The following is a 27,230-nucleotide window of genomic DNA, read 5'->3' on the forward strand; positions in this document are numbered from 1 at the left end:
CAAGCATCCCCTCGAAGATGATCTTGCCAATAAATCCTGGGAAAAGGGGGTCGTGGCAATATTGCTGTGTGGCTTAAATAGAGGTGAGTCTCTGAAGACCAGAGGTGGCCCACCGTGAGGCCCAAGTGCTCACGATGAGACAGATGGGTGCACCTGCCTGATAACTGGATAACAAGGCCAGCCTCATTAACATTCAAATACGTTATCAGTGAGGAGGTGAAGCTCTCTCTAAGGCCGGGGCAGCTGACCTCCCTCAGATGCAGCTTGCTCTGCAATAGGCCTCCCCACAAGGTTTTTGCACAACTCAGTGGAGCTTGGAAATTCACCAACTCCATCACACTCTGCCAACAGAATGTAGGCTGAGACTGGCATCCATGCCAAAGGGAGCCCCAGCTTTGAATATCTGGCCAGTTCCTGGGCTCTGTTTTCCTGCTGGCCATTACCTTACGGCTTGTTTCTCACCAGCTGCTTTTCTGCTTTTCTTCTTTGGAAGGCTGCGATCTCCACTGGTTGCAGGCCATGGCCCACTTGCCTGCGGGGCAGGAGAGACACAAAAATAGTTAATGAAGAGAGTGTGGCAGAGAGGGGCATGGGACGATGCTAACTAAGTGTGATCTCCACTTACCCATCTTTGCCCACTGGTGGAGGCACGGGAAGGGGCTTCGTGAAGCCTTTTTTTCCAACCAGCCAGAAGGTCTCTTCTGTGCCTTTGCCCTTATTATAGAAAATACGGAAAATCTTAAACGTGCTATAACCAATTTTCCTAAAGAAGTCCTTCTGTTCAATAGGGTGCAAACATTCTGTTTGGCTCAGAAACTGCCTCTGCTTTCCCCTTATCACCACTCGCTGGAGTCTTCCTTCCTACACGGCTTCTTTGCCATATATACCTAAGGCTCAGACAAGCTCCATAAGCTGCCACAGAGGCCAGATGAAAAGCGAACAGCATTTCAAGCTGTCATCCAGATGTTTTGTCTACCCGCTGACACGCAGCTCCATCTTTGGGAATACGTGGACGTTCCGCTTCATAGCAACCAAACATCTGTACATTCAATCAAAGATTCCGTTTGTCATTTTTGCCACGGTCTTTTGGAATTAGGCAACCCATTGTCTTTTGTATCTAGAGTACATACATTCAGAGTCCACCTCCCTCCCCAACACTCCACCATCCAATGGCTCTCACAAAACCCAAAAAGGGAATAGAAATGGAAAGCACGCCATGCAACTTTGATCTTAAGCCCAGGGTATCCTGGCTGCTTTGAGAAATCTGCATTTCTGCAATGTTCTTTTCTTCCTGCCAAGGGAGTCTTACAGAGAGAGACCCCAGGGAGGCCTCCACCTACAGCCCCATTAGTTGACTGTCAAGAACCACAGGTCTGAGAAGAGTAAGGGAATGTAAACTCAAGTTCATTGCCCCAGAGCCTGAGTGATGACCTCAGAAGAGCCAAATTTTCTGCCTCTGCGCTGTCCTCCCCTCTTTCCAATCAACCCTCCTCAACAACATGGTTCTCTCTCCTCCTTTCAATTCTCTTTTCTCTGTCCTGTCATTTCCCCCAATCCGTAAGGAAAAAATGTGTTTACTAAGACTGAGAAAAGTAATGGGATGTGTTTCCAACTCAATCTGAAATATGGTCTCACTCTCGGCAGATCTCATTTGGAACAGTTCTAAATAGTTTAACTTAGAAATTCCAATTAGGTTTGCCCCCCTTTAAATATCAAATCCATTATTCTCTATGTTACATCACATATATCCATCCCTTAACAATCACGACAACAACCATAATAAAAATTAGCACATTTAACTGGAGAATCTCAAAGCGTTCGCAAATATTTGGTTCAAGGCTCTGAACGAGCCCTCCATGAGGCAAGTAGGAAGAGAATACCACAACAGCCCAACCTCCACGAACACGCAGCCAACCCACCCTAAACCTAAACCTCAAGTAATTGGACTGTTTGGGGCCACTCTGTTTTCAGAAGAAGTGAGCAACTTGAAAATATGCTCCCATCACTCATTCTTACATTTATTCCACCCTCGTTGTGTCAGGGCTGGGAATACAGAGATGGCTCTGTCCTTAAGGAGCTCACAGTGTAATTAAATAAAAACAATTATCACGGGCTTCCCTGGTGGCGCAGTGGTTGAGAGTCCGCCTGCCGATGCAGGGGACGTGGGTTCGTGCCCCGGTCTGGGAGGATCCCACATGCCGCGGAGCGGCTGGGCCCGTGAGCCATGGCTGCTGAGCCTGCGCGTCCGGAGCCTGTGCTCCGCAACGGGAGAGGCCACAACAGTGAGAGGCCCGCGTACCACAAAAAACAAAAAAAAAACAACCCCCCCCCCCGCAATTATCAGGCCATGTCTTGGGCCCTAAACAGAAGCACAACTCTTCTGCTTCCTCAGCTCTTTATTTTCCTCACAGAACCTAGTACAGTGTCTCGTACAGAACAGGTGCTCAGTAAACAGACTGTTCCATTAACTGGCACTCTCATTCCTTGAGTGCCTGGAATACTCAAGGTGTCGTTGGACCTCATTTTGGTAAAACATACTCTCAAAACTTGACCCCAACCCCCAACCATAGTTGACTGTTTTTCTTGAGCTCTAGGGGCTATGAGGACAGTATGCCAATCCCCAAGGGAGATCTGCAGATGCCAGGATTGTCTAGATATTTGGGTGAGTCCTGGGACATACTGGCATGCCAAAACCAATGGTTGCAAAATAGGATGGAAGTGTTATGGACTCAGGCAAGCTTCCAAATCAAAGAGTATGCTGGGGAGCTCCAGGGGCTCTCTGAGGTTTTGGAGCCCATCCAGGAGAATTCTTAGAATCCTAGCTCTCTGTTTACCCACCCTACTTTCAAAAGTCTGCTGAAGGGAGGTGGGGGGGGGGAACAAGTATGTAACAACTGAAGCCTAAGGCAAACTCTCTGACTCAGTATCAATCCCTAGGCAGTCCCAGAGACCTCCCAAATAATAGCACCTTACTTTGGCCTGACACTTTTAAGATACTTTGGCACTCCTGTCTTATTTAATCCTCACAAAAACTGTGGAAACTAGGTTTATTATTAACCTCATTCTGCAAATGGGGTCCCTGAGGTTTATGGTGATAAAATGACTTGTCAATAAGCAGGCATAGCTGGGACTTGAACCCAACCCTACTAGACTACAAATTTTCTTTATTTATTTTTTACCATGACTTTGCTATATTTTATTGAGGTATAATTGACATACAACATTATATTAGTTTCATGTGTACAACATAATGATTCGATATTTGTATATATTGTGAAATGATCACAACAAGAAGTCTAGTTAACATCTTAGACTCCAAATTTTAAGTGTTCTTCCCTCTACACCATATAGCTTTTCCAACACACTGGAGTCAAGGGGCAGGTCTAGAGGCCAAAAAGCAACTGCAGGGAATTTTAAAGCTTGTGATTAATGATCTGCCTGATAATCACAGGTCAGAAGAGGCCTCCATGTTGAGAAATGGAAGCACAGAGAAGATGAAGTTACTTGTCCAATGTCACACATTGAGTCATTGATGGGACAAGAATTATGGACCAGACCTTCTGACCTTCATGACTCTGTCAATACAACCTCATTACTTCTTAGCTCAGTTGCTGGTGTGTAAATGTCCACCTCTGGCAAGGACAACAGAAACCAGCTAAGAACAACCATTTGGGGAAATCTTTTCAGAATGTAAAGCTACCTAAGAGGCCCTGGCAAATATATGTGATAAGCCTAGATATATACAAAGTCTCAGCAAGGAGCTTCAAACTTGTTAGGAAAACAGTAACTGAAACAGGACTCATTCATGTAAGAGAAGAGGTAATAAGATGACTTATCGCCAGGCCATTAGGAGAAAAATATTGAAAAAAGCAGAAATGGCCCGTTAAGCACTGATGATTCTGTGCCAGTACAGTACAAGGGGAGGTTGGAGTGGGCAGGGGAACAGATTCCCAGAGAGTATGAGCTTCTTGTCTCTAAATGTGTCCTCCTCTAAGCTTCCTCATTTTGGTCTCTTTCTTTGTACCCCGCTCCCACCCAATTACTCAACTTCTCTGTGTTCTCCTCTCTCAGCCAATCCAATCCACATCTTTGATCCCACTAAAAGAAACAACTTAAAGCGTCATCACTCCAGTGAAGGAAATGGGATGGGGGGTAGAGGGGGGAAGAGTGTTGTTGTTACTGGATCCAAGCCTTGAGCTGAAGAGAAGAGGCTCTGATGGAGGAATTTTAAGCATCAGCCAGCTGGAAGGAGAGGATGTTTTTGGCCATCAGCTTTGAAATCACACCTGGCTGGCCATCAAATGTAGTCCTTCTGACCCAGGCACTAGAGCGATTCTTGCTTTCCAGCAACACGGTGTGGATGGGGGGGGGGCGGGTGGTGGTGGAAATGTTAAATCAGAATTTCTAAAGTGTGCTGGTGATGTCGTCTTATTGGGGATATATTGCATGCCCTCAAGGGACAAGGAATCTTCTGTCCCCAAGTCCCTACTAGGTAATAGCCAATACCTGCCTCTGGTGGGGAGGCAGAGGTACAGAGACAGAAAAGATCTCCCCTCCTCTCCCTTCCTTTCTGTGGGTCTTACTTCCTGTCCTTATCCTTCTTTTCATTGGCCCTTCCTTTCCCCTGGGGCACCCTCTCTTCTTCTCTCTCAGTATCTCCCTCTCGATCTCTCTTCCTCAGGAGGTCCCTGCCACCCCAATAACCAAGGCCTGACATGGCCTTAGGGGAAGCCTCTCCCAGCCTCTTCCCCCAAATTCCCTGGGGCAGGGGAAACTGTGAAGTTGCAAAGGGCCCTTCTGAAGTAGTCCTGCTTTTGTATGTGAACCACCCAAAGATGTGATTGCTCCTGACTGGTATTTGGGGGGGCAATAAAAACCATGGGGATGGGGGTATATTTTTCCTTTTCAGTTTCAAAAGTGGCACCTCCTCAGCTCTTAAATTCTCTCTTAAATGAGGGAATCTGTGTCTAGTAATACAGGCAGGCAAGTGCTTCAGGAAGCCAAGCCACCTTTGTCCTCTTCTGCTGAGAAATGTCCAAATATACAGAGGGATCACAAACGCCTTGGGTGATTTGATTCATTGCCTAAGTAATATCGTCCCCCACATCCTATCTTTGCATTCTCTGCAGAGGTGGGAAAGAAACCTCTGTCCCCTAATAAGTGACCCATCCCCCCTGCTAGAAGATATTAAGGATCTATTGGAAGGGACAATCTAGGACTAGCCATTAAGGGAATTAATTGATCAACTAGAACCAGGCCTTCCAATCTTTGACTTCTGAAATCCTTTTATATGTAAATTGCCACTATTTGGGGTAGGCATGCAAATGACAGAAACAAATTGTGCATCACTCAGTGCCCGGATTTTGCTTTGCCTAAGAATAATCACTGAGGAAATAATTTTCATGGACAGTGGTATCATAGAAAGACTACTGAATGGGAAGTCAGGCTTCCTGGGTTATGGCTCGACTCTGCTATCAACTGACTATATGACCCTGATCAAATTACTTCACCTTTTTGGGCCTTGGCTCTTCATCTGAAAATGGAGTTAAATTATCAAATCTCTAGAGTCTCTTACAGTTGGGACGACCAGGGGCCCTGGGGTACCCAGAGGAAGATGAAAAGAATCCAGTGGAAATGGTGAAAAAAGAAAAAGGAATATTACTATAATCCTGAATCCCAGATCAAGTGATAGTCCTAACAGAGAAAAGGCACTATAAAATGTTTGTCTTTCATCAGAACTGACTGGTCCTTGGGGAAAGACATAAAGCCTCTCTGTAAACAGGGGGTCAATGTTGTGGATGAAAAATCAGAAAGGAGAGCCACCAAGCAGATGGATAGAAAACCCAAACTCCCCAATACTGTAGCACTGCCACATACTAAATGAAATGGAAGTTAGAAAATGTAAATAATAGTGCCGCTCACTGAAATGCCAAATTCTGGGCAATTTTTTAAGAGAGAAAAATGCAACTCCTAGTCAGAAAAATGCAGAGGGATTTTAACGATCCTTCTCACTGTAGCCATATTTTAAAGGAATGAAAGGTGAGGCAAAAAGGAACAATCTTTTGGGAACCAGAAATGGAGCTGGAAATTCTGCCCAAATTATAGTCAGACACCCAGGTAAACTCTTTCAGCAGACCATGACCTCTCCAGGAGCAGGTGTGTCCAAGTGGTTTGACTCAAAAAACAAAAGGACATTATACCTTGAGCTCTGTCCTTCCTCGAAGCTCCACTTCATAGCCTTCACTCAGGGTTCGAAGAATTGTCACCGTGCTGTGACTGACGTGAATGCGATAAGCTGTAAAAGCAAGAGAGGCATGACTTTGGATCTTTTCAGGTAAAATCAGTGAGAAAAATATTAATGTAATAAATGCCCCCACTTCTAAATGAACTAGACCCTAAGCAAAGTCCCTGAGAGAGAGAGAGAGAGCTTTAGTTAGAGTTTCACAGGAGGAGGGGACGGAGATGGATGGCCTTTCTCACCAGGCAAAACACCAAATAAAACATTAGCTGTAGCACCTATCAGCCTCCTAGACTCTATCTCAGATGAAAGACCATGCAATAGAAAGGTGTTCATTCAACTTGAGGTTTGAGATGAAGAAAAAAGCAACCACTACTTTGCTCTTAGCTGAAGCGTGACCTCCTCTGAGGGAAGTTAAGCTTCAGCAGCTACTCTCACAGGCTACTGCTGGATCTGAACCCCCAAGGTCTGCCCATCCTACTTAAGAGGCAAAAGGGTGTCTCTTCCATATACATCCATCCAACTGTCTTTCAGTATTGCTGAACTTAAAACATCAGTGAGAAATGTACCAAGACCTCTGCCAACATTCTGTGGTGACTACATCTATAGCTGTCCTTTGGGTGGGTGGCTCTAGCTGTGTACACACATGAATGGATTATTTTCCAACTAATAATCCCAACTTAGGATGAGAGCTTTATATGAGGAACTATGACTAAAACTTCTTTTTAGAAATTAAGTGTAATTCTTTGGTGAAGAACATTTAACTGAGGTAGGATCCTTAACTGTCCTGAAAACTGTCATCCTGTGAAGTAAGACCTTGTTCAAGTTTTGTTCAATAAAAGTCCAAGGCAGTCTCACACACATTTGAGAAAGTAATTCTTTTAGAATCTGAGTACAATCAGAGTAGCAAGTCATGGCTGAAAAGAACTGCAAGAAATTTATGCTGTGTTCTACAATGACTTTCCTTCTCTTGACAGCTCAGTACTGTTTGTATCTTCCGCACTACCTCATGGTCACCCAAAACCTCTGCTCCGAAAAGGTTGTCCCATCCTTAAAATTCAGCTAGTGTGTCCCGAGCCAGCCCTATGTGTGACATTCCACTAGCATCTTGTTGTGAGGGAACATTTCAGTAGAATAATCCTACTGATGGGGAACACACAGCTCAACACAGAGAGATGGCTCATGCCAACCACCATCCAGTTGTGTGGCAAGGAAGGTCACTCCAGGGCTGGGTTACTAGTCGCTTCCACTCCAGAATCAGTAGATTCAACTGAGCATAAAGGAGGTATTGATGAGATTGATTTTTTAAAAAAATAGACCTATGACACGTCCTAGTCTCATATCCAACATGAAGTTAGTCTACCTCTTTACAGATCTTCACTCAGGAGTGGCGCTTAATGTCCTATTTCAGTCAGTCATTAGCTTCCAGAAAAGCACTCTAACCAGTTCCTGTAGTGCAGAGACCACATACGTATGCTTCTTTGTATCCCTCACAATGCCTTCCTTGCATAGTCAGTGCTTAATACACACTGCTGTGCATGGTTCACTCCATTTTCTCCTTGCTAGCTGATCCCTGGACGAGGTGCTGCCGGAATCTGAAAATTCACTTTCTGCTCTCAACTCTGTATTTCCAACGTGAAATGTGTGGAGTGAGTTTCCCTGGTGCAGACCAGAACATGACTTCAGCGTTCTCCAAGCTTACATCAGTCCAGAGCACTGTGCCAAATCTGCATTGCGTTTCCATGATCAATTTCACTTCATCTCGGGTTGCACTTCCAGAGCAAAGTTATATGCGTGCGGCAGTTCCTGGATGACTCCTTCCATGGCCTCTGCCATATCTGTGGAGTTCGAAGACTTCCCCAGATGTCAGAAAATGTATTCTGACAACAGCTTCTAAGTTCCATGCTGCCTCCTTAATCATGGCTGCACAGGCTAGATTGACTAAGACTGGACCTGTTGTGCAAGGCTGTTTCCACACATGAGTGATGAGGAGGGGGGGGGGTCACACAGGGCACCACCCACTGTGATACAGGCCACCATCATCAGGGACTTGTTTACGTATATTGCTGAAGTTTGAGAAGAGCTTGTCTTGCTTAGTAGCTGCCACAGCCAGGGCTGCTAAGGGCTTAAGTGGTTTTTTTTTAATGTAAAATCCATGAAAACTATATATAGAATCTATTGTGGTTCTTGATGCTTTTTTTATACTAGCTTGAACAAATCGCTTTGCTCAACCATAACATAGGTAAAGCACATTTTGATTCTGACATTGCCTTAATAGTAGCAGGAAATAACCAAGGAAGAGTTGCCAGCGGCGCACAAGTGACTTAATGGTTTGTACAGTTTTCTTCTCAGAGAAGTAGGGAGAAATGGTATCTTTGATACCATGCCTGTTTTGATAGAAAGAAGCTAAGAGTTTTATATACAGGCAAGTTGAAATTAATTATTTCAGAATTCCAAGCTCCTTAGATTGAGGGATTATTGCTAGCTAAATTTGAGGGCACTATTGGATGAAGCCAGAACTCCTGGGATCGTAACGAGTTCAAAAAGAGGACTAGAGCAGCAAACAGAAGCTGGCTGAGAGACAGCTGGCTCTGGGTGTGTCTCCACAAACTAGCTGAAAAACTGAAAAATGTCAGTCCCTTACCTATTTCCTTTTTCAATATGACGCTCCCAAACCTACCGGGTTGGCCAATTTGTTCCTTTACCCAAAGGATTTTTTTTGAGTTGTTTTGATCAAATTGTCTGGCTGTTTCAGCGTCACCTAGCTACAGCTTCACGTCTAGAACAACATCATGTTCAATCCAACATCACCCCCTGCTGGTTTGTCATTAGAGACCAAAATAATGTGTGTTAAATCTTCAACTTCTCAAGTTATCTTTGATTTTTCTTTGAAACAGTAAAACATCTCTCTGCTCTCTTTCCCCTCTCTTTTTTAAGAAAATATTTTTTCTTTTTTTTTTTAACTTGGCTGTGCCGGGTCTTAGTTGTGGCTTGGGCAGTTTTTAGTGGCGGCACGTGGGATCTTTAGTGGCGGCACGTGGGATCTTTAGTTGCGGCACGTGGGATCTTTAGTTGCGGCACGTGGGATCTAGTTCCCTGACCAGGGATCGAACCCGGGCCCCCTGCATTGGGAGCGCGGAGTCTTAATCACTGGACCACCAGGAAAGTCCCTCTTTCTCCTCTCTTGACGAAGAATCACTTTGTCAGTAGCAGGAGGTTACCATCCCATCCATCCCTCTAGAAGTACTCACGTAACCCTGTCGATTCCATCCGAGAAGCTGTGTTCACAGTGTCTCCAAATAAGCAGTATCTGGGCATGGTGAGGCCCACCACTCCAGCAGCAACCGGCCCTATAGAGTAGCAGGCAATTGGGAGTATAGTCAACAGGTATGCATCCAATGCTAATAGAGGAACACTGCCAAGGGAAGGAATGCAGCTGCATAAAAGAATAAAGTTGCCACTAAATAGCTCTGGGCATCTGAAGGAAGTCTTACAGTGAGTAATGAACTCTTTGCCCTACCAGAAAGCAAATTTATAATGATGAAGAAATGATTACCCTTCTGATTTATACCTTTGTTCCAAGTAACAGTTACACCCAAGATGCTTATATCTGTCAACAGGGACAAATAAGCATTAAACCCAATCAGAAAAGCCTGGGCAGGGATTCAGGATCCAAACATGTTTGTTGCGAGGGAAAAAATGTGACTCTTTCTCGTGCCTTAGGGTTGGAAGGAGGGATCTCATAGGGCTGTCTCACAAATTGTGTCTATAAAGAGAATTATTGCTAAGACAGTTGGAAAATCTGAAAAGAAGTAGAGTTGACATTCAATCGTTTGTGTTAGAGGCATGGAAGAGTGGTATATAAAGATAATCTGAGAATATTTTCTATTTGCCCTTAGAATGGGTTTTGTTCTTGCATTTTAGTACGATCATGTTAAGTGTCCAGAGGGTGAACATTACTTGAAAAAATCTCAGCAACCCTACTGAAAACCTAGTTCAAGATGATCTAGAAATTTCTCCACCTTCCCCTTTCTGGTCTCTGTTCTGTTTCTATGTGAAAAGTGTTCAGGATTATCTTTTTGCTGTTTCCTGAATTAGAGAAAAGAATTAAGTGTTTTTGCTTCAAAAAGTTCTTTCTGAACATTAATTTTGAAGAATAAAAGTTATGTTTCTCATTTTAATTCATTTCTCACCCATTAAGAAGCATTCATTAAGCCCTGAGCTAGGCACCAAGGGGAATAAAAAATGTAGCACGTGGTCTCAGTTCTCCAGGCGTTTATAATCTAATTGAAGAAAAGAGACTACCAAACTGGAAGCAATTAAGCAACAACCCAAGACAATGTATGGCTGAGGCAAGATAAATGGCACAGGCAGAAGTGCTCTAATAGTTTAGAAAATGGGGGAGGGGTTGCTTATTAAGACCTGGTTCAGTCAAAAATGGCCCAGTGAAGAAGGTAAGGTAAGGTAAGGTTTGTGGTTGGGACTGAGCATGGAATTTTGGGAAGCTCTTAGAGAAAGCAGTCTGCTTAGTTCATGTGCCTAAGGAGAAACTAGAGACAAGGTTGGCTATTGGGTTGTACAAGATGGCAGACCTTGAATCGTTAGAGAAGTTTGAGCAGGGAATTACATGATGAAAATCCTTTTTCTTTTTCTTTCTCAGGTCAGTGTATAGAATGCATCGAAAGGGGAGAAAGTAAAACCAGGGAAAACCGTTAAGTGTAATAGCAGTAATTCAAGCACAAGGTTGTAAGTACTGGAAAGGAGGTGATGATGGACGGAGGGCAAAAAGGAGTGATAAAAGAGAGACATTATCAAAGGAGAAGTGTTGACTGTCTGATTGACAACCGTGAGGAAATTGGCATGGGCTTATGAGCTTACACTGGTTTGTGGGAAAAGATGACTTGAAGCTTTAGATATGCAGAATTTGAAGTAATGGTGAATCGTCCAAGAAGAGATGTGCTGAGGGGTGTTGTTGATGTGAAACTGAAGCACAAATGGGAGATGAAGGCTTTTCTTTAAAAGAAAAATACTGAACACCTGCTGTGTGCTAAGCATTCAGGATACAAAAATGAGTAAGATCTGGTTCCTGCCATCAAGGAGCTTACAGTCTAATGGAAGGACAGGCAAGCAAACACAGATGTGGTGATGACCATGAGAAGGATGGATAGAAAGAAGCAAGAGTGGAAGCAAGAAGATGCTATTGCAGTGATCCAGGCAAGAGATGCTGGTGGCCTAGACTTAAGCAGTGAGAGTCAAGAAGAGAAAGACAGAATCAAGAAATACTGAAAAGGTAAAACGTTTAAGACTTAGTAATTGGTTGAATGGTGAAGGTCAGGGTGAGGGAGGAGTCGAGGAGGATGACTCTCAAGACTAACTGGAATAACTAAGTGAATGGTGGTGACACCAACTGAAATAGAAAATAAGTACAGGAAGAGGAGGCTGTTTATGTGGGAAGAAAATCATTCTGTTTTGGATCTGTTGAGTCTGAAGTCTGTGTGGAACATTCAAGTGGAAATGTCAGTAGCAAGTCTGCTATACAGGGCTGACGCTTAAGGGAGAAGACCGGTGCTGAAGTTGTAGAGTTGGAAGTCATCAGCACACGAGTGGTAGCTAAACTATAGACATGGATGAGATGACCCAGAAGAGCATATAAGGGGAGAGAAACAGTGGATGAAAGACAGAACCCTGAGGCATATCAATATTTAAGGGACAGATAAAGACAGAAGAGATTATCAGACAATGGTAGAAATGAAAGCCAGATTGGAGTGGGTTGAGAAATGAATTCGAGGTCAGGACATACAGAGAGCAAGGAGATCACAGCTCAGAGCTTTGCAGAAAATGTGGGAGCAGTTAGAGAGCAGGGATTGCTAAGAGAGCCAGTAAATGAAATGGAGAAGAAGAATTCAGAGACTGAGGAGGAGGTCATAAAAGCCAATTGAAGGAGAATCGTCAAGAATATCAAATGCTGCAGAGATAGGGCAGACTAGGACCAGGAAAAGTGGTAGGGCTAAAGCCAGATTGCAAAGGGGTTAAAGAGGCAATGGATAGTGACGAAATGGCATGATAAATGTCAATCATTCTTCTACAAAATTTGGTAGGAAAGGGATGAAAATGATGGGAGAAGAAAAGGAACCTAGAAGAACAAAGCAAAGATAAAGAGGAGGGGAGCAAGAGGCTAGTAGGTGAGAGACCTGTGAAGATACCTATGAATGTGAAGATAGGTGGAAAGGGTACGATGAAGGGGAGTCCTGAAGATGTTCAAGCAAGTGAAGAGGCGTGTGGGAGAAAAATACTCCAGGAGTCGAGATTTTAACGAATTAAAGCAATTATCCTAAATACCACATGTGCAGGTTGGTCTTGTATCATAGTCAAACATGGAACTGTTGGCTCTAACAGGAAAGGTAGACTGGAAGGGTATGGTACCTAGAACAAGGGTTGCTGCCCACTGGGGTAGGGCAGGTGCTGGGAAGAGAGTAAACTTGGGGAGACATAAAGGAATGATGTAGCACTAGACACCTGGATAATCCAGCTGCCAGTAATCAGGGGAGAGCTACCCTCTTCCTCCCGTTTCTAGCCTTCCCTTGAGGTACATGGGAATGTCTTCTCTTGCTTTAGCTGCTGGTTGTTACCTGAGTGCAGGCCTATTCGAATCCGGACTGGCACCTCTGGCATGTGCCGCATCTTGAAGGTACCCACGGAGCTGAGGATATCTAGGGACATGTTTGCAATCTCGGCTGCATGCCTCATGCCATTCCTCTTTGGGAGGCCTGAGGCCACCATGTAAGCATCTCCAATGGTCTCTACCTGGAGATCAGGGGAGATAGAATTAGCAAGTAAATAACGTGTGTGTGTGTGTGTGTGTGTGTGTGTGTGTGTGTGTGTGTTTTCACAGAGCTTAAAGGGTATGATGGAGGCCAAGTGTTCTTCTTGTAAAGTGAGGAAGCCAGAGAGAGGCTGTCACTGCTTCACAGTCCTGCCTGTACATTAGAATCACTTAAGGAGCTTCACTTAAAAAAATACTGATGTCTAGGTCCCATACCTGTAGATTCTGTAGTTACTTCTCAGGCTCCTGTCTGACCCTAGAGAATTATCAGACTCCAAATAATTCATCCTAGGAGAAGGTGCTTTCCCAGCAAGCATTTCTCTAGATGATTTCGGGTCAGTAAGCTAGAACAGCCTTAAGGAAAGTATAGGGAAAAGGAAAGGAAGGAGGTGAACGATTCTGTTCCTTCTGCTTTGCCTCGCTAATATGATGGAGTTAGTTTTGCAGTCTCCTTGGGTGTGAGAACTCAGTCTTTTCCCACCAGCTCCCTCCTCCTGTCCTACTGCCACCTCTCAAAGGAGCAGCAATAGTAGCCCTCAGTTGCTTTGCAGGGGCAGTTAGAGCTGGACCCCTGTAAATAAAGGCAAATGAATCTGTGCTCGTCTTCCCCACAGAAGTGTACTCACTCTTTTAGGTGATTAGTAAGGTGAAACTTTTCAGGTAAATCCGAAAGATAAGTAAGCTGAAGGGACTTCTATGAAATGTGCCTGTCAGACTCTGCTAGTACAAGTTTGGATCCAGTTAAAATCTATGTTCTCCTAAAGAACTGAACTCACAGATTGCCATAGTTAAGAGCATGAAATTCTGAAGTCATACAGCCTCGTTCAGAATTCCAGATGCACCATTTACAAACTGTGTGGCTTTAGTCACGTAATTTAACCTCTCTGTGCTTCAGTATCCTTACCTGTAAAACAGGGAAAATGACAGCACCTACCTCCTAGAATTTTCTAAGTACTAAATGATATCAAAGCACTTAAAACCTGTCTGGTGGATAATAAGCGCAAGCCATTAGCACCACCGCCATCATTATCACCACATCATCATCGTCAAACTGACGTGTCTTGAAACAAGTCATAGGATTGTGCCTATGACTCAGCTCCAGAGAAAATTTTGTAATTGGCAATAGGCCCCTCATCATGACTTCCCATGTAGCCAATAACAGCGATCCTTTGCACCTATGGTACTTTGTACCTCAGGATGCTTCCATTCAGGGCCTCCTATACCTGGTGCAATTTGAGAAAAGGATCCCTGCTCTCAGATAAGCGTGCCTGCCTGCACGGAGGAAGGCAACAGTACAATGCAAATACTATATGGGAGGGAGAAACTCACTGGCTGGCCATTATCACTGACTGGTGGTTGACACTTCAGCTTTAATGAGTCAGTCATCCAGGAGCCCCCAGGAATATGGATGAGACAGTTAGAAAGGCAGGGAGCACGGGCACTGTTTGGCCTTGGTGTGAGACTGCTGTGGTGAACTGTGGGTTGTATAAACCACCATAAGGACACAGAAAGGGAAGAGGAGGTATAGAAAGGGGTCTGGTTGAGACGGAGTGGTAGTAGGAGAACTGAAACTGAAAACAAATCACTAACTTCATAATTCTGCAGCAGCCTTCTTCCTTCCATTTCAGATTATCAAGTGCCAGGGGAGGTGACTCCAATTTTACAGGTAAGGAAAATGAAAACACAAATGGTTTTGGTAACTCGCTGCTGGTTCAATGTTTATTTCCTTTGCACTGTGTTGTTTTGATTAAAAATGACTGAAAACTTAGATTCCATTTTTGGATTTATATAGCCCGACTCTGTCCTGAAAACAGCCCACTAGCTTCTTACTGCAGCCGTGAAGTATCAAAATACCTAACAATCTCATTCCCAAGACCCCCGACAATTGTCTGAACAGTATCAGCTGGATTGATTAAACCAGTGGCTGTGTTACTGCCCACACTGAGTCATCTTTGATTTTAGTTTCAACTGAATTAGCTTCCAGTGATTTGTTTTTCTCTTCAGGCTGCTTGAGTTCAACAAGTTAAGACAGGTAGTCTGATTCCATGGATTTTTCCTCCACCGTGGTTTCCATGTGTGCTTCTTGATTAGTTTGCAGCTCCTGCTGATTGACAGGTATGATGTCTATTTCTGAGCCCTATTTAGGCAGCTTGGCCTAGCCCCGAGGCTCTCTACTTGACCTGAAAGGGCCCTGTCTAATCTGAGATAAACACACTGCCCTGTGTGTGATTTGAGAGTTGGAACATTTCAGACTACTGTGAAGGATCCAATGAATGGAGCTACTCATTCTCCAGCTCTACCTGGGTTCCTGGGACAGAGGAGCTGTCTAAAGTGTGGGATGCCTGGGGCATCTTTCTCCATCAATAAAACAAGTAACCATGTTGCAGACGTGGAAACGTTCCTATGTAGCTATGAGATTTTTAGTCATTTTCTGCCTGGAGACAGGACAGCACATACAATCAAGGGTAAAGAAGCATGGCACTGAAATGAGTGAATGCAGTCATCTGTTCTGTACTCATCTTCTGCAACCTTTGAAAGGAAGAGTGGAAATTGACAGGCTGGAGGGGTGGGGGGAAGTGGAAGCAGTAGGTTGCAACCTCACAATTAATCACTTCCCAAGACCTCAGACCACTAGGTGGGCTTTAGGTTACCCTACAGCAATCCCAGAGAGCCTCAGGTCCAATAGCTCCTTGACATGTATAATGCCAGAGTTCCCTCCTGTATAAAAACGGTACCTAAAGGAGGAAACCAAGTTTTAACAGCACATATTAGATGTACACAAACTTTACCAGGATGAACTCTGTCATAGTCATCAACTATGGGCCAGACACCAGTACTTTCTGTATCCCCTTCCGTGTCTGCACTGTGGGTACTTAGAAACTGAAGTGCAATAATGCTTTTTGGCCCCAACCTCTCCTTAGTCCCAGTTCTAGAAAATAGCTCAAAAGAAATCTGACTGGCAATCTCTTGCCGGGTTGAGATTGTTGTTTTGGAAAGTGTGAAATTCTATGCATTCTATTTGGCCTTCATTTCCAATGGGAGACCAATGGAAGTAGTGTACTATTTACATTTTAATTCCTAAATAACAGCATTCAATACGATTGCATCCTTCCTTCCGTTTTGGAGTACACATAGGTGAGCCTCATATCAAAATTTCTCTCTGGAATATACTGCTCTGCTAAGTAACGTACCTTGTATACATCATGACTGCCAATGATGGCATCAAAGAGCGTGTACAGGTCATTGAGAAGATCCACCACCTCGATGGGCTCACTCATGGCTGAGATGGTAGTGAAGCCCACAATGTCACTGAAGTACAAGGTGACCAAGTCAAAGCCCTCAGGTTCAACCGTGCAGCCCTTTTTGAGGGATTCAGCAACTGATCTGAAAACAGACACAGCTATTCCTCAGAGGACACAGGTCTCCCTCCAGGCCACACAAAACATCTGCTAGAACACAACTTCTCCAAAAATCACTACCAAGTAAGTGATAAGGAAGAAAATGTCACCTGGATGCAAACACTCATTCTTTCATCTATTTTACAAATAGATATTGAGTGCTTACAATGTGCCAGGCACTGTGACAGGTGCTGGGATGCAGCATGGAGCAGAGAGCCCTGATCTGTACCTTTGTGGAGTTTTTTTCAGCTCTCTATCCTTCCTCAGTTCCCCCCAACAACTCCACCCCACCTGAGGGGGAAATGTTCCCAGGCAGCTGCCTTTGCATGAGACTAGCTTCCCCAATTATCTCCTCGAAGATCATGTTACAACATGATAAGGTGCCTTGGAAATTTTGGAAATTGTAGCAACACATAAGGCTTTCACCTAAGGAAGGAAAAACATAGAAAAACAACACTGCTACTTTCCTCTAGGAGCTAAAAAATCTGCCTCCTTTTAATTGGTCAACTTCCAGGCAAAGTCATGAAGTGACACATAGAAAAACCGAGGCATCAAAAACTTAAATGACTAGCATTATCCACAAGCAGTGGAAAATTAGGAAGTGCGCTCTGCCCCCTTGGCTTTCCAATTCTTCTTTGATTTGAAGGTGTGACTCAAACCTACTGGGAGTAGAGAGTGTACAGGACAGGGGGAGGGAGCAGTTAGTTGATGGGTAATTTTTTTCTATTTTTAATAGAACACATCGTTACAAGCATTCACACTCCTCAGGTGTTCACACATACGGTGGTAGCATCTGTGTTAGAAGCTTTTCCGTCTTCTGTTTTTCAATTTCCAGCTCTTCAGTCCGCTCCCGGATCAGATCTTCCAGGTTGTTAGAATATTGCTCCAGCATCCGAAGCATAGAGTCAATGATATTAGTCTTCTTCCCTTTATTGAAAGTTTTAAACTGGAAGTAAACAGAAAGAGGAGCTAGGGAATTCTTCTTAAACTTAGAGGTGATGGAACAGGACCCCCTTATCATAAACCCCTTCCTCTAAAATGAAAAGGCAGGAGAGGTGACCCCAAGTATAAAGAGGAAAAGTCACTACCCACCCTTATTGTCACCCTGGCCCACTCACAGGGCTCTTTTTCCCTGAGTAGTTCTTCCCCTACCCTTCTGGTTCTTTCAAGTCTAAGCAAAGGTGCTCTCCAGGCAGGATCCTTCGGTTCTGAGATGCTAGCACCTGAATAGTTAGCCACTTCAAAGGCACCAGGATTTGGTCTTGAGCTCAGGCCAGTTGTGAGTGGGGTCAGGGGAAGAGGGCAGGGAGTGTTCTTTTACTCTTCTAGATCATCAACCTATAAAATCATCCTTATCTTCTAATGCTACCATGTTGCATGGTTCTCGGACAGTGGGAGGTTCTTTGACCTCTTAAATACGACCCAAGCTCGACGTGGTAAGATCTACCCCTATTTCTTACCATGGGGTCCAAGAATAATGGTGTCTCCTAGCACTTGGCCTTCATGTCAGTCAGGGTCATGTAGAAATTCAACTGGTCTTGCCCCTGGTCCTTTAGAGGTGGCTGCATGCCACAGATTTTTAATAAGCCCTCCCGGGACCCTGTTCATTTACAGAGACAAGGAGCTTGGCATAGCATTGGAATCATGAGGGGTAACCCCTCCTTATTGCTGTATTCAGCATGCAAAATGCTGGGCTGACAACAAGGGAAGACTGGTGGTAATTTTGCTCAGCACATGCCTAGGAATCTGTCCCAATGAACCCTTTTATACAGCTGAGCCACACGTGCTCTATATAGCACTCAATGTCCCAAGGCTAACACTAGGAGTTTCCTTCTTAGCCTGGTCCAGATCTACGTGTCCACCAAGGTCCTACAGTAGCCAGCTCAGATGCTTTGGGCGCCCCCTATTGCCTAACCCAGGGAGCCTCCCTCTCTTCCTCTTCCCATTTCAGTTTTATTAGCTGCAGGGAGTTGGGAGGCTACCCTTGTCTTTCAGACAGTTCAAACTTCCACTGAAGCATTTCAGTGAGGGCAGCTCCAAGCAATCTTGTTTGAAGGTCGTATGATGTGCACTCCTTCTATCTATCACCGGCTTCTCTGCTGCCTTCTGAAATAACATCTCTAGCATCAACACCAGGGCAAATGCTTTTTCTCCTGCCTCATGGTAAGTTTTCAGAAATTTGACCTTCATGGTCCTTTGCCTTTTCCATACTATTGCATACCTGTTTGAGTGTCCTCAAAAAACTCAGCCGGGCTAATGGAGGCATTGTTACCTGGGGACACGGATGACTTCATATTCAGGGCCCCTCAGGCTTTCAATCCAAGTCTTTCTTTTTTCCGCCTCAGATACCTGCCACTCACAAAGCATCTCGGTGCTGTACCCTAGCCAGGCTCCAAAGCCTCTCCGCCAGAGCTGACACAGCACTCCCAGAGAGCACCCTCAGCTTCGGTATCCTGTAGTTTGAACAAATCCCTCAACAGCGTGCTCCAACAGAGGAACCACACCCTAGCAGGGCTCCCTTAGCAGGGCTCTCTCTGTCTGCTCCCCATTTCCCCCTTTTAATCCCCAACTCTAGGGAAAGCGTCAACCTCTTTAGAAACTCAGTATCTTAAGGAGAGAGCTTATCACTTTTCGTGCACTCCATTGCCTCAAGTCATTCCCCAGAAACCTAAGGAATCCCCTGCTTTTGTACTCCACATTTGCACTTCCTTCCATCTGGAACACTGTTTCAAACACCCCATATTTTCCCTGACCCTCCAAAAGCAATCTGGCTTCACTTAAATGGGATACTCATCAGAGTTCTCTGGAATTTCCAAAGCAACGGGGGCTCTACGAGGATCCCCATCTAGTCCAGGATACATGTATTCCACCTTCTAATGCTCTCAATGCCATTGTCTTGCAAGTGCCTAGTGGTTCAACTCCATCTTTGAAGGGTCAGTTAGATCGGATTGTGGATGGTCTGGAACAGAGGTTCATCAGATAAAGAGCGCAAAAACCTATCCTTGTGCTCTTGGAGGATGTGCTGGGGATGCTCCAACACCAAAGGCCTTCAGATAGCCAATTCCATGCTTCTTCCCCAAGACGAATGCCTTTTTCTCTTGCAAGAGGTTCCACAGTGTGATGACACCCCACGGAGTTCATTTTAGGTGGGCTGGTTTCAGTACGGCTTCTGGGCTGTGAGTGTTAAGATTCACGGAGTCCTTACCTGGTTAAATATTTCATCGAAAGTTGGCCGCTGTTCTGCAGCCTCAGCCCAGCACTGCTTCATCAGCTGGAGACATTCTGGAGGGGCGTGCTCGGGAGGAACCACTGGTCTGTAGACAGGAGGAGGCTTCTTAAGTCTTTCTATGATTTCTGTCCAGAAGCAAGAAGAAAAAGGTCTACAGATTGTGGGGAAAGCACCAAGATTCGGCAAAGATAATTGAGTTTTAGCCAAGAATAGGGTTGGTCAGGAGAAATTACAAAAAGGCAATGTCTTTTGCTTTCTCCTTAGGTGGCCTGAATATAAATTGTATCTGAACAAAGGCTACATCAATCAATGGAGGAAGGACTGAGAAACTAATCAATTGAGCTATTGGTATCATTTAAGCACAGCTTTATTCTGCTTCTGCTAGATATTATTTATGTTTTCATTGAAGTATAGTTGATTTACAATGTGTTAATTTCTGGTGTATGGCAAAATGATTCAGTTTATATATATATATGTGTGTGTGTGTGTGTTTGTATATATATATTCTTTTTCATATTCTTTTTAATTATGGTTTATTACAGGATATTTAATATAGTTCCCTGTGCTATACATTAGGACCTTGTTGTTTATCCATTGTTTCAATGATCTGGCTCCTTTCCCCCACCCCCAAATCATCTAAGCCTCTCAGTCTCTACAGTAGACCCAGTTAGCCCCCGCTGAAGGCCCAGGCCCAGCCCAGTCCCAGGCTATGGGTCCTGCCTGGCCCTTAAGGTAAGGGAATTAAGAACTCCAGTAAAGGGACTTCCCTGGTGGTGCAGTGGTTAAGAATCCACCTGCCAACACAGGGCACATGTGTTCGATCCCTGGTCTGGGAAGATCTCACATTCCGCGGAGCAACTAAGCCCACGTGCCACAACTACTGAAGCCTGTGTGCCTAGAGTCCGTGCTCCGCAACAAGAGAAGCCTCCGCAATGAGAAGCCCGCGCACCGCAACGAAGAGTAGCCCCCGCTCGCCGCAACTAGAGAAAGCCCGCGCACAGCAATGAAGACCCAACACAGCCAAAAATAAATAAATAAATAATAAATTTTTTTAAAAAAACCTCCAGTAAATAGTTCAGGGCCTCATTGGGATCCTTCTGGCTGCTGGTACTTGAACCCCACTTTCAGTGGAACATTAAGTGTGTATCAGACTATGGGCTGAGCACTTTGCATGGTCTCTCTGCTTCCAGCCTCGCCTTCAACAAACCATTCTGAAAACATGGATTTGGTCGTGTCACTTTTTTGCTTAACATCCCTTCATGGATTTTTATTACCCACAGGATAAAATCCAAGCCCCGACTATCTCTTCGGCTTCTTTCTTTCTTTTTTTTTTGGTTGAAGAAAGATTTTTTTGGCTGAAGAAAGATTTTACTGCACATGGAAGTTGGAGCTTCCATTTTCAAATTTAATGTTCCACATTTCTCGGAATAGCTTTATTATTTATTAATTTTTACTGGTGTATAGTTGCTTCAGCTCGTTTCTTACCCCTAGTCCCCTCTCCACACCCTTGACTTTAACATCCTCATCGTGAACCAAACCTTGCTTCCACCACCAGTGTGCCTTTCCCACCCCTGCCTTGGCTGTAACACTCCAACAGCACTGCTTTATACCATTATAAGTGTCCCCTTGCCTCCATGAAAGAATTTCAGTTGTTGCCTCTGACTTCTCAGCTCCTTGTGACACCACACCTTCTGCTCTGTTAACCCAGGTTGGCCCACACCAGTAATGGTTTCTCCATCACATCTCTCACCCTGCCCCCAGTGCAATAGATTCCATGGACGTCGACCCCTTGGAGTGCAACCGCCCCATCCAACTCTCTGGTAGAGGGAGTCCCTTTCTGAGAACACCAACGAGTGAAATAGGTCACCTCTCTGCTTAGGCCCAGCATGATTTATGTCCTCAAGGAGCTCACAGTTTAATTGGGAGGATAAACAATGACCAGCAATATAAGTGCTCTAGCAGATATATGCACAGGAAAACACAGAGGGGACACCTGACCCACACTAAAAAGGTCAGAGAAGGTTTCCCAGTGGAGGTGACATGAGCTGGATGAGGCAAGGTGGGGAGAAGGTAGGGGCAACACGTGTGGAGGCACAGAGGAGGGAGGTAGTGATTTCAGGGCACTGCCAGTCACGTGCCTTAGCTGGAGTATGGGGAGTGACAGAAGATAAGCCTAGAGAGGTGGCTAGGGACCAGATTGTGAAGGGCCTTGTACCTCATGTGAGGAGACTGGGCTTCATTTAACTTGTGATGAGGAACTGTTGGGGGGTTCTAAGTAGAGGAGTGAACTAAAACTCCGAGTGGGGCAAGAGACAACTAAGTATTTTAGGTTTGGTTTGGTTTGATTTTGCAGTTTTTAAATCTTTTATTTTGAAATAAATTTAGACTTCCAGAAAAGTTGTAAAAATAGTACAATAATTGCCTATATATCCTTCACTCGGTTTCCCCCTAATGTTAGCAAATTATTATTTTTTTCTTTTTTGGCCATGCCATGTGGCATGTGGGATCTTAATTCCCCGACCAGGGACTGAACCCGTGCCCCCCTGCAGTGGAAGCGTGGAGTCTTAACCACTGGACCACCAGGGATGTCCCCGAATGTTAGCAACTTATAAAACTGCAGTACAAAGGAAGTTAATATTGGTACAATACTATTACTAATCTAGAGTCTTTATTTGAATTTCATCAATTTCCCCCTAACGTCCTTTTTCTGTTTCACAATCCAATTCAAGATCCCATATCGTACTTAATTGTTATGTCTCAGTCTCCTCCAATCTGTGATGGTTCCTCATTCCTTCCCTGTCTTTCAGGACTTTGACACTTTTGATGAGTACTGGCCAGTTATTTTGCAGAATGCCTCTCAGCTGGGGTGTGTCTGATGTTTTCTCACGGTTAGATTGAGGTTATGCATTTTGGGGCAAGAATACCACGAGGGTGGTATTGAGCCCTTCTCAGTGCATCATGGCAGGGGTACATGATGTTGATGTACCTTGATCACTTGGTTAAGGTGGTGTCTGCAGGATCCTCCACTAATAAACTTACTCTTTTTCCATTTGTAATTAGTAAATATCTAGTGATTTCGTACTTTTAGAATACGTAAACATCCTGCTTCCCCTCAAATTTTGCCCCGTAGCCGAAGATTCTGATGGGAGATAAGGATGAAAGACTATGACGTGCGTGTCACAGGGAAAGAATGGGAGGACTTTTGACATCCAGGAGCATCACTGAGGGGGCACTGAAATGTCTGGCAGGGGGTGTCTCAAAGGAGTAGTAGGGGGCTGCTAAAAAAAGGACTAACGTAAGTCCTGTAGGCCCTTGGCTTATGTCACAGTTTGGAAAACGACCAGCTTCTTGGGTGAGGGTTATTTCTTCCAAATGCCTAAAGCTGTCTGGCTCCAAGTCCCACCTGCACACAACAAGGGCTACTTGCAGACCAGTGGGCAGTTAGCACAAACACGGAATCGTGTTCACTCTTCTGGCATATCGCAGCAGCCTGGGTTGGCCTGATGATCTGGGTCATGGTGGGCTCCTGGTACCCTTTTCTCACCTCCCGCTTACCTTTGGCAGGCAGATCCATCATGCAGAATGGGGTGCCCCGGACCATCACTTCTTGCATGATGATGGCAAAGCTGTAGACGTCTCCTGCAAAAGAACGTAACCTGCTGCCCCTCGGGGCTCTCAACAGTTCAGGGGCCATCCACAGCAACTCTGAAAAGAAAGCATTGTGTAATGAATACAGGGCGGATTAACTGACAGCATCTGCAATGCCCTCGAGGGCTCCAAGGGTGCTGTTTCATTGACTGCTTTATATTGGTATTAAGACAGACTGGCATGCTAGTGCCTCCGCGCCCCCCCTCCCCCTGGAGTCTGCATTTATGAATCTAAGGAATTACTCTCAGAGAAAGCATACTACTTTCCCCACACCAGGACCACGCAGGCAGACACAGCGGAGGTGTGGGGAAGGGCAAAGAAGCTCGAAATAAAAAAACTATCTGGTGCTGACTTTCTTGCTCTCTTGAGCCTGCAAGTAGCAGTTGGCAGGCTTCCAGGGAAAGGCGAGTGCCCTGCCCGACTGGTTGCCATGGATTTGCTGTGTGCTGAGATCTATATGTGTCTGATAATTTGACTGTGCTGGGGCTCGAGGAGTCATAAGTTGCTTTCTCCAGGTCTTATCTAAGAGGATTAGAGGATCCCCAAGTCTCCTCTGTTCCTTGCAGAGCAAAAGGGTGCAGCAATTCCTTCAACTCAGTTCTGCAAATATTTATTGAGGATTTACTATGTACCAGGCACTGTGCTAACGACAGGGGCAGTGCCAGAGATGAATCAGACCTTGCCTTTGCCCTTGCAGAGTTCACAGACCAGTGGGCAAGACACACACGTGTACCCCTAACTGCAATACAACAGAGATAGTGATGAGGGCCACTATATAGTGTAAGGAAATGAATCTATTAAAAGCCACTATTGAGAACCCACTGTGTGCTCTGCTGCATTTCAGACCCGAACAGGGAAAAAAAGATATTATCTCTGCTTTCAGAGAGTTATGGCAGAGACTCAGAAATTTGGGGCGAGGGCCCCTTAAGCAATATATAAAGAAATACCAGTTAATAATATAAATTGAGTAGTCAAAAATTGGAGGGAATGATTCATATTGAAACATATGAAATTCCATTTCTGTAGATCAAAAATGGTTCAATATTGGCAATTCCATGAGGTTCAAGCTAATAAAAAAACTGAGCTGATCAAATTAATCCAGGAAGGCTTCCCGGAAAAGTTAAAGGAGCTTGTTAAGAAGGTCAAGGATGCAGTTTCCTAGAGCCGACGACAGGGTAAGGGCTTTGCAGGGAGAAAGAACAGTATGTGCAAAAGAACAAGAGGTAGAAAGGAGCAAATTGCGGATGGGGGTGCTGGTAAGCAGATTAGCTTGGCTGAAGAGAAGGGCTCTGTTAAGGAATAATGAGAAATGAGAAATGGGGTTGATGAAGTGGGGGAGGGAGGGTGGCTGGAAGAATGAGGGCAGAAGGTGAGAGGCCCTGAGAGCCAAATGAAGGCATTTGGAGCGAATACAAAAGGCAGTAGGGGTGCTGGAGCTGGAGAGGGATTTGATGAAAGCCGTGTTCGGGAAGATTAATCTGGCAACCTGCACAAACTGGATTGAAGAAGGAGAGAGGCTGGAATCAGGGAGACCGGCTAGGAAGCTATTACAGTAAGAGCCAGAGGCGAGGTGAAAGGGGCCTGAATGGGGGCAGGGGCGACGGCAGCAGGATGGGGAACGAGATATATAGGTAGGCTACAATGGACAGGGAAGGGACAGGGCTGGGGACAGGCTCAATATGCTCTTCCGAGGGGAGAGAGGTAGAGTAAACAGCAGGTTGATGTCCAGATAGGGAGGCTGGAAAAGAGTGCCTCCTGAGGGTGAAGGTGGCATGCGGAAAGCGCTGGCTAACTTTTCATCTTCTCAAATTTGGGGTATTGGGAAGGGAGCCCAAAGGACAGGTCCTATGAAGCAAGAAGGAGGATAAAAGGTCAGAGATGATTTTGGTTTGTTAGCGAAACCCAGGAAAGAGAAACTCACCCTGGAAATTCTTACTTTGAGGCAACTCTGATCAAAATGGTGGAACAGGGAATTCTAGCCTCACCCCGAATCACATACTCATCTCTCTTTGCCCTCCAGGTGTCCCCAGCCTTTGTCCCCCAACTCGCCTGCCCCACCAGCCCTGTGAGTCTCTGATACGCTCACTATAGTGGTTTTGCCCTTCTATCTCCTCACCTAGGAGAACTGATATTTGCAAATAAAGCCAAAAAGATTGAATAACACTTTAGTCAAAGGAATACATTTCTGACCATGGGATTTCAGGCATACGGTTTTGGGGGGAGGGAAAATGGTATGCAGCTGCTTCTTCCTGGCATCCTCTCTCCCTGCACATTTAAAAGCACAAGAAGGAAAAAAAAAGCACAAGAAGGGAAAAGAGGACATGACTCTCTGGTAAAAAGCTGGGTTATTAAATACAATCACTACCAAACAGTATTTTCAGAGAGCACTTACATGTATGTTGTTAATGGCTAAAATGAGGCTTTATCCGCACTATACTTATGTAATTGAGAGTGGGCAGTAATGAATACACTTACAACCTGCCCCCATTTCCCATTCCCACTCCAGAGCCAAGTAAGAGCCACTACCTACCATTAGACTTGAACTCTCAGGAAAAAAAAAAAACTAGAAAAATCACTTTGGCTTGTTTTGTGTTTGCTGGAGCTACTACTAACTCTTGAGCCCTGCTATGGTGATAAAATCAACCTTGGAGAGCCAGTGTGGTGTGGTACAAGAGAACACATGATGGAAGTCAAGAGACCTGGGTTCACAATCTCAACTTGGTCACTGATCAGCTCACCTTTCTGAACCTCAGTTTCCCCATCCATAAAATGGAAATTGAACCAGATGATCTCCAAGGGCCTTCCAATTATAAGATTCTATTAGCCCTGTCGTCTAAGGCAGGGAGCCTCAAATTTCTTTATTTTATTTTATTTCATCCATTCATTGATTCAACAAACATTTACTCCACCAAGTACTGTGAAAGGCACCGAGGGAGGCAAACCTGTTTCTCACCTTCACAAAACTTACAGTTTGGGGAGGGAGAGAAGACAGCTAATTAAACATGTAATACCAACAAAATGTGGTATTACAACAAAGTTCAAAGCCTTAAAGGATCATAAAGAGGAGAATTTAGCCAAGCCTAAGGGGTCATGGAAAGTCTCTTGAATCAGTGGTATTTAAGTTGAGCCCTGTGGGAGGAGGAGAATCTAGCCAGACTCAGATGAGTGGGTAACAGAGTAGGAAGGGAAGAGTGTCCCAAGCAATGGGCACAGCATGCGTGAAGTTCTGGAAGTAAGAGAGAGCCTGGTGCAAATAAACAACTGGAAGGCAGTCAGCATTGCTGGAGCACAGAGACAGAGGAGGGAGTGGTTAAGCACAAGAGGTCCTCACGGCCCGGACCATGAAGGGCTTGTAAGCCACGTAAGAGAGTTTGAACTTTATCCTAAGAGCAATGGGAAGCCATTCAATGAATTTTGGCACCGTTGTAACATGATCAGATTTGCAGTTTAGGAAACTCCCTCTGGCTGCAGTGTGCAAAGAATGGACTGAGCATCCAGATTGCCCTTGCAATTTGGAGAATGGAATGAAACGTTAAGAGGGAGAAACAGGGAAAGAGACAGACACAGTCCACCAAAAATAAAATAAAATAAAATAAAAATAAAAATAGGGCTTCCCTGGTGGCGCAGTGGTTGGGAGTCCGCCTGCCGATGCAGGGGACACGGGTTCGTGCCCTGGTCCAGGAAGATTCCACATGCCGCGGAGCGGCTGGGCCCGTGAGCCATGGCCGCTGAGACTGCGCGTTCGGAGCCTGTGCTCTGCAACGGGAGAGGCCACAAGAGTGAGAGGCCCACATACCGCAAAAAAATAATAATAATAAAAAATTTAAAAAATAAATAAATAAAAATAAAAAACACCCACTGCAGCTAGCTTTCCTCACTCTGAAACCAGAGCTT

General features: G+C 44.8%; 1 protein-coding gene across 1 annotated transcript in view; it reads right to left on the reverse strand.

The window, feature by feature from the left end:
- Positions 1–444: 444 nt before the first annotated feature.
- GUCY2F (guanylate cyclase 2F, retinal) overlaps positions 445–27,230 on the reverse strand; it is a gene marked incomplete at both ends in the record, with an annotated part of 87,041 nt that continues 60,255 nt past the window's right edge. The window contains 9 exons of the mRNA XM_082646880.1: positions 445–532; positions 626–714; positions 6,201–6,295; positions 9,490–9,588; positions 12,868–13,042; positions 16,253–16,445; positions 17,242–17,405; positions 19,665–19,813; positions 23,244–23,393. Coding sequence (XP_082503006.1) covers positions 445–532; positions 626–714; positions 6,201–6,295; positions 9,490–9,588; positions 12,868–13,042; positions 16,253–16,445; positions 17,242–17,405; positions 19,665–19,813; positions 23,244–23,393 — 1,202 coding nt within the window. The remainder of the gene's footprint in view (positions 533–625; positions 715–6,200; positions 6,296–9,489; positions 9,589–12,867; positions 13,043–16,252; positions 16,446–17,241; positions 17,406–19,664; positions 19,814–23,243; positions 23,394–27,230) is intronic.

Source organism: Grampus griseus, assembly GCF_964374135.1.
Source record: "Grampus griseus genome assembly, chromosome: X".
NCBI lineage: Eukaryota > Metazoa > Chordata > Mammalia > Artiodactyla > Delphinidae > Grampus > Grampus griseus.